This window comes from Nicotiana attenuata, unplaced genomic scaffold (genome assembly GCF_001879085.1).
Source record: "Nicotiana attenuata strain UT unplaced genomic scaffold, NIATTr2, whole genome shotgun sequence".
NCBI lineage: Eukaryota > Viridiplantae > Streptophyta > Magnoliopsida > Solanales > Solanaceae > Nicotiana > Nicotiana attenuata.
Genome location: NW_017678571.1, coordinates 12,066 through 20,085, shown reverse-complemented (window position 1 = coordinate 20,085; position 8,020 = coordinate 12,066). Strand labels below are relative to the sequence as shown.

Sequence of the window (8,020 nt, the reverse complement as noted above, 5' to 3'; positions counted from 1 at the left end):
TCTCTTGAATATTCTTCTATTTCCTTATTTAACGGGCAAGATTTTTCGTTGTTGGTATAACTCCATTATGGAGTAACTTTTCTTTGGGTTGGGAAAATGGACGGATCTTAATATTTTTAATAATAGTAGATATTCATTCTTCAATTCGCATACTGAGCTGAAGCTTTTTATTTAAATTTATCTGCTTATATAGTTGTTATTAATGTTAACATCTATCCTATTTAGTACTACATATTAACTTCTTACTAATTCTGTAATCGAAAAGAGGCAGAAAGTATAAACTAATTTGGTATTGATCGATGTTAACCTATAATTTAGTGACATCTAGCCATATATATGTTAAAATTGATTATACACTTATTTGTAATCAAAAGAGGCGAGATAGTGTACGTAATAAGTTATAACAAGTAGGCGTAACCGAAAGGACTTACCTTAAAAAAGAGACAATGCTTTAGGTTCAAAGATATATATTTCTGGTTCGTTTATATTTTACCATTCTTAACAATTAAATTGTATAACCCGAGAGGAGTGCATTTAATTGTTCAACTGATAGTAAATATATAATGTAATCGTGAGCAGGCATTTTTAACATTTTTTGAGAAATAGAAGTTAGAAGAAGAATGTATCTACTATAAAATAAATAATTAGTAAGTCAGGCATCGCCAAACACCTCTTTATTATATATATGGTGAAAAATAAAATATTTCTAATATGCCTATCTGTTTCTCGTATTTTTAGTTAGTTATTCACACACTCAGACTCTTTCTGAAGTTTTCTCACATAGTAATTAAACAAGAAACGTCTTAGAATAGATAAACCAATCTCTGTGGGTTCGACATCCTTTCTATACTATAAATTTGACAGAGTACGAAGTTTACTTTATAACAACGCCAGGCAGTACTCGTACACCACACACACATTAATCAAGCTCACAGCAGTAAAATCTACAAGTACAAAAATGAGAAGTCAAGATAAGTAGTCACACGGGACATGGTGTCTCCTTGCATTATATTTGGCATCAGTAGCAGAAAAAACTGTATAGACAAGAACAAAAGTGCCAACAATCTCAATCCCCAGCACCAAGGCCATCTCCTTTGGTGTAAACCATGATTTACAACATTGGCACCTCCACCCTTAACCTGATACAAAGATGGCTGGAACCCTTTGACAACACCAGCACCACAGATTGCACCAAGGCATTGCATCACAATGTAGAAAACTGCCCTGGTTAGAGACAATTTCCTTGCCAGAAAAATACCAAATGTCGCAGGGTTAATGTGTCCACCTGATCAAATCCAAGAGTATCTCAATGTCAGAGCACAAAGAACAAAATATAAAGAATTTAAGTTATATACTGTAAATATTTCTAACACAATAAGTGTAGTTTTTCATGGGAAAGCAGGTCAAATACCATTTTTACCATACAACAACAAACTCGGTGAAATCCTAGACTTGGGGTCGGGTAATGGTAATGTGTAGACAGACCTTACCCCGACCTTGTGAAGGAAGAGAGATGTTGTTTCCCCTAGACCCACGGCTCAAGAACAGTGAAAAGGACACAATAAGCAAACGGTAACATGGCAAGAAAATAAGATAACATAAACAAATAACACAGCATGTAGTCGCAAAGAATCTAGGAATACAAAGCTATAAGAGAAGTGCGAAAATTGTAGAGATTTACTACCTTATAAGTAACAAGATTTTGTAAATATTTTTACACATCATAACACTGAAACACATTCTAAAAACCATTTCCGCTGAGGATCTGACATTTTTCAATAATATACTGCTAGAAGTTTAATCCAGTTCTAGCAGGAAATGCTATTAGTATAGCTAAGGAAATCCCATAACAACATTGCAATATAAAAGATAAACACTAAAAAAGCTATTCTGCTCCAAATTGTCCAAAAGGAAACTGTTACAATTTTGATGTATTATGGAACTTCAGAGAACTACTTCAAAATAAGAAGCTCAGTAACTGTCAAATGGGGTTCTCTTTTCCATTCAAAAGGTGAAGGGGGTATTATTTTCCTACACTAAAAGGTTAAGGGGGTAAAATAGAATTCACTGTATTTGCTACTTGTTTTACTTGCATATCTAAATTGTCATATGTCTTACTTGCCTTATAGTGTTATAATATTTATTGCTTTCTATAATGTGCTTTCACTTATATGAGTTGTCCAATTGATAGATACCAATGAGCTGGTAAGATTGAAACATTTGAGTTGTTAGAGATTCTTTGATTATTATGTGATTCTTCATTGCTTCGTACATTTACTTTCTTGATGTAGAAATTCTTGTAAATTTTGGTTGTTGAGTTGTTATTGTTGGTTGAAACTATTTGGGGAGCGAGTTACACGCCGCAACGGAAATTGAAAGGTAATGAATTGAAATGGCAAAATAAGGACGAATTATGATATTGACAGATGATAATATGGTGGAATCGGGTTGTGCGCAGCAACAGATTACATATGTTGTATTTTTTTGTGATTGTTGAATTTGCCTCGGTATTTTGAGATGAGTTTATAAGACTTGTTATTCTGGGCTCTCTATTAGTTGGATTTCGAGTTTATTTTTTTATGAGTTAACGGCTTCACTTCCATTTCCTGTTATTATTATTATTATTATTGCGTACGGGTTATTGTAAGTGTCCTACCTTAGCCTCGTCGCTATTTTATCGAGGTTAGGCTCGGCACTTACAAAGTACATGGGGTCGTGTGACGACCCAACACATCGTCTCATGTATTACAGCCCCGTTTCCCCCATTTATTGCTCTTTCATGTTTTATTATCAGCAACGGGTGAGTTAGAGTTGAATTGAATTGGTTTCGATAGGAAATGAGACACTTAGTCTCTTTAAGGAAGGTTTGGTTTGGAAAAGTCAACCGAACGTTGACTTATTAGTTATAAGGTTCGGATGTGAATTCCGGTGATTCGATTAGCATCGGGAGGTGATTTGTAACTTAGGAGTGCAATCGGAAGTGATTTTGGAGGTCCGGAGTAGAATTAGGCTTGAATTGGCAAGTTGGCATTTTGGCGAATTCCGGTGGATAGGTGAGATTTTGATCCGGGGGTCGGAATGGAATTCCGAGAGTTGCAGTAGCTTCGCTAGGTGATTTTGGATGTGCGAGTAAAATTTCAGGTCATTTGGACGTCGTTTGGTTGGGTTTTTGATCGAATGCGTAATTCGGAAGTTTTTAAGAAACTTAGGCTTGAATTCGATGTGATTTGATGGTTTTAGCGTTGTTTGATGTGTTTTACGGATGAGAACAAGTTTGAATGAAGTTTTAGGATGTATTGGTATTTTTGGTTGAGGTCCCGGGGGCCTCGGGGTGAATTCGGGTGGTGCCAACTTAGTGAATTTTGGTGTTTTTCGAGTCTTTTCGATTGGGTTATGTTTCTTTAGCCTATTGTAATGTATTCGTTGTGGTTTTAATCAGATTCGGCGTGCGAAGAGGTTGATTTGAAAGGCAAAGGCATAGCGAGCTAGACTTGTGGCCGGCTTGAGGTGAGTAATAGATGTAGATGATGACCTGAGGGTTTGAAACCCCGGTATATCACATTATGACGCTATATTGAGGCGAGACACGTACTCTATGACGAGTGCGGGGTCGATTGTGACTGGGAATTTTGACCTAGTCCGTTTCGATTGATGTTCGTACTGTGTTCTTGACTAGAAATTGTTTGGTAATCATCCTACTTGGATTTTATGAATATGGTTGGGGCTTTGTGCCTATCATTTGCATCCTTCAGGGATCCTTATCACTGCTTCCATGATGTTTAGCATATTTCATCATATCAACCCTGAATTAGACACTGACTCGAAATGTTAAGTAAATAAATAAAGGTTTAAACACGTAGCTCTATAATTCTTAATAATTGAAACTAAAAATGAATAATTTGACTGTGCCCGAGTGGCTTGCATGCATACATATATCTGGACTGAGTGTGAATCGGGCTGCACGCAGCAGCGAATGTTACTATGATATTGCGCTTGGGCTGTAGGAGCCCCTCCGGAGTCTGAACCCCCACAGTGAGCGCGGGTACCCAAATGGATCGGGCTGCGCGCCGCAGCGGTCATGTGCATTGCATTGCATTTATGCATTTTATATCTGTTGGTCTTAATTGTCATTGTCTGCGGTTGTTTCATCGTTTTATGTGCTGAATCGCTGATTATAGCTTTATATTGTAATATTTCGGAATTTCTTACTTTCAGCCATTATATATGTTTATTACTCACTGAGTTGGAAGTACTCACTTTACTCTCGGCACCATGTGTGCAGATTCAGGTGCTCTGGAGACTTAGTGGAGCTGTTTGTTATTTTTCGTGAAGTTATTTTCAGGAGTTGTTGAGGTAGCTGCCTGACGTCCGCAGGACCCGACTCCTCCCCTTTATTTCATTTGTCTTTCCATATCCTAGACTTCTTTATTACTATGGATATATTACTCTGTTACATCTAGAGGCTCTAGACTCATGACTCCAGATCTATTGGGGAATCTTTGGATATTCGTTATTATTTTCCATACTATTTTATTTAGTTTCGGATTGGAACATTGATATTTGCTATTTTAATCGTATTATTTGTTAACGGATTGCGTATTTGGGTTGAGAGTATTTAAATTGGTCGGGCTTGCCTAGCATTAGTGTTGGGCGCCATCACGATCGGGATTGGGGTCGTGACAAGTTAGTATCAGAGCCTAGGTTACTAGGCCTCGCGAGTCATGAGCCGGTTTAGTAGAGTCTCGCGGAACGGTACGGGGACGCCTGTACTTCTCCTCGAGAGGCTGCAGAACCTTTAGGAAAAACTCCATATTATTGAAATTCTTGTCGTGCGGCTTTGTGATTCGAGAACTAAATTCCTGTATTCTATTCTCTCGCAGATGGCGAGAACTCGTGCTACCGGACGCGATGGTCGACCACCAGTACCACCCACTAGAGGCCGTGGACGCGGTCGTGGTCGAGGTAGGGTAGCAGAGACAGCACCTACTGACCCACCAGCTGCCACAGTTCAGGACCAGACTCCAGCTGTCGATGTCCCAGCAGCACCTGTGCAGGCACCAGCAGTGCCTACTGCTATTCCTGGTCTCCAGGAGACCTTGGCACAGATACTATCAGTTTGTACTGGCCTGGCTCAGGCGGTCTCAGCTTCTACTGCAGCAGCTGCTTCCCAGGCCGGGGGAGGATATCAGACCCCTGTTGCTCACACACCTGAGCAGGTTGCCCAGGGATTTCAGACACCGGAAGCAGCCATAGCTCCTCCAGTTGCTCCAGTGGCTCCAGTTGCTCCAGTTGCACCAGCTCCAGCCTATGAGGTTCAGCTATGCCGGACGATGAGCAGCGTCGTCTTGAGAGATTCGGCAGGCTTCAGCCTCCGATGTTCAGCGGTGCTGAGGGCGAGGATGCCCAGGGTTTTCTGGATAAGTGTCAGCGTATGCTTCGCACCGCAGGGATCTTAGAGTCGAGTGGTGTGGCTTTTACTACTTTCCAGTTCTCAGGGTCTGCATTCACCTGGTGGGAGGACTTCGAGAGGCGTAGGCCGGTTGGTGCAGCGCCCCTTACATGGCAGCAGTTCTCCACTCTCTTTCTGGAGAAGTACGTACCGCAGTCTCACAGGGAGGAGCTGCATCGTCAGTTCGAGTGGTTGGTTCAGGGGGACATGTCTGTGACCTAGTACGAGTTGAGATTCACGCAGCTAGCTCGGCATGCCACTTGGATGATCCCGACAGATCGGGAAAGGATTAGGAGGTTCGTGGATGGCCTCAACTATTCACTCCGCATTTTGATGACCAGAGAGAGGGTTATGGGTGCCTCGTTTGAGGAGGTAGTTGACATGGCTCGAGAGATTGAGACGGTTCGCCGTCGGGAGCGTGAGGAGAGAGAGGCAAAGAGGCCTCGAGGTTCAGGTAGTTTCAGTGGTGCTCCGTCTAGGGGCCAGTTCCAGCGTGGCAGAGGCCGTTCCTTCAGGCCTCCTCAGTCAGGTCGTCCAGAGTACAGTGGGGCCTCTTCAGGCCGTGGTCATCAGGGATTTCAGCAGGGCCAGACTTCACTTAGTGCCCTTCCAGCTCAGAGCTCTACACCTGCCTCTTCAGCCCAGGGTTCTTCAGCAGCGAGGGGTTTCCATCAGTCCCCTTCTCCAGCGCCGGGTAGTTGCTACGAGTGCGGTGAGTTTGGTCATATGAGGAGACAGTGTCCTCGGCGTCGTGGTAGTCAGTCTCAGCAGAGGGATCAGCCCTCATCTTCTGCTCCTGTTTCATCAGCACCCGCCCAGTCAGCTAGGGGTGGAGGTCAGGTAGCCAGGGGCCGCCCCAGGGGTGGAGGTCGGACTGGCGGTGGTCAGGCTCGATTCTATGCTCTTCCAGACTGGAAGGACGCCATTGCCTCAGATGCTGTTTTCACAGGTATTGTCTCAGTCTGCCACAGAGATGCCTCTGTCTTATTTAATCCCGGATCTACCTATTCCTATGTATCTTCATATTTTGCTCATCACCTAGGTACTACCCGAGGTTGTCTTGCTTTGCCTGTGCACGTATCTACCCCGGTGGGTGATACTATCATTGTAGATCATGTATACCGATCCTGTTTAGTGACTATTGGGGGTCTGGAGACCCGAGTTGACTTATTGCTGTTGAGCATGGTCGATTTTGATGTTATTCTGGGTATGGATTGGTTATCTCCGTACCATGCTATTCTGGACTGTCATGCTAAGACAGTTACGTTGGCTATTCCGGGTATTCCGAGGATCGAGTGGCGTGGTACGACTGATTATGTTCCCAGCAGGGTGATTTCTTTTCTAAAGGCCCAGCGGATGGTTGGGAAAGGTTGTCTATCTTATTTGGCTTTCGTGAGAGATATTGGAGCTGAGACTCCTAGTCTTGACTCCGTCCCCGTCGTGAGGGACTTCCCTGATGTGTTTCCAACAGACCTGCCGGGCATGCCACCGGACAAGGACATCGATTTTGGTATTGATCTGGCACCGGGCACCAAGCCCATCTCTATTCCTCCGTATCGCATGGCACCCGCAGAGTTGAAAGAACTAAAGTATCAACTTCAGGAACTCCTAGATAAGGGGTTTATTCGTCCTAGTGTGTCACCGTGGGGTGCACCGGTTCTATTTGTGAAGAAGAAAGATGGCACAATGAGGATGTGCATTGATTACAGACAGTTGAACAAGGTGACAGTGAAGAACAAGTATCCACTACCTCGTATTGATGATTTATTTGACCAGCTCCAGGGGGCAAGGGTATTTTCGAAGATTGATCTCCGTTCAGGCTATCACCAGCTGAAGATCAGGGATTCGGATATTATGAAGACCGCCTTCAGGACTAGATATGGGCACTATGAATCCCTGGTTATGTCTTTTGGGCTGACTAATGCCCCAGCTGCGTTCATGCACTTGATGAACAGCGTATTTCGGCCGTATCTGGATTCATTTGTTATCGTTTTTATTGATGATATCCTAGTGTACTCGCGTAGCCAGGAGGAGCATGCTCAGCACTTGAGAGTGGTGTTACAGAGGTTGAGGGAGGAGAAGCTTTATGCAAAGTTCTCCAAATGTGAGTTTTGGCTTGGGTCTGTAGCTTTTCTGGGACACGTGGTGTCCAGTGATGGTATTCAAGTTGATCCAAAGAAGGTAGAGGCGGTGCAGAGTTGGCCCAGACCGTCCTCAGCCACGGAGATTCGAAGTTTCCTCGGTTTGGCAGGTTATTATCGCCGGTTCGTCCAGGGTTTTTCCTCTATTGCTTCGCCCTTGACTAAGTTGACGCAGAAGGGTGCACCATTCGTATGGTCGGACGAGTGCGAGGAGAGCTTTCAGAAGCTCAAGACAGCTTTGACCACAGCTCCAGTGTTAGTTTTGCCATCAGCCTTAGGTTCTTACACTGTGTATTGTGATGCTTCGAGAGTTGGGATCGGATGTGTGTTGATGCAGGAGGGTAGAGTTATTGCATATGCTTCTCGTCAGTTGAAGCCTCATGAGCAGAACTACCCCGTACATGATTTGGAGTTGGCTGCTATGTTCATG

At 43.4% G+C, this 8,020-nt stretch overlaps 1 protein-coding gene across 1 annotated transcript in view; it reads right to left on the bottom strand.

Moving 5' to 3' along the window:
* Positions 1-944: 944 nt before the first annotated feature.
* Positions 945-8,020, bottom strand: part of LOC109221641 (aquaporin-1-like) — an 11,294-nt gene continuing 4,218 nt past the window's right edge. Inside the window, exon 2 of the mRNA XM_019386110.1 lies at positions 945-1,285. Within this exon, the coding sequence (XP_019241655.1) occupies positions 945-1,285 (341 nt within the window). The remainder of the gene's footprint in view (positions 1,286-8,020) is intronic.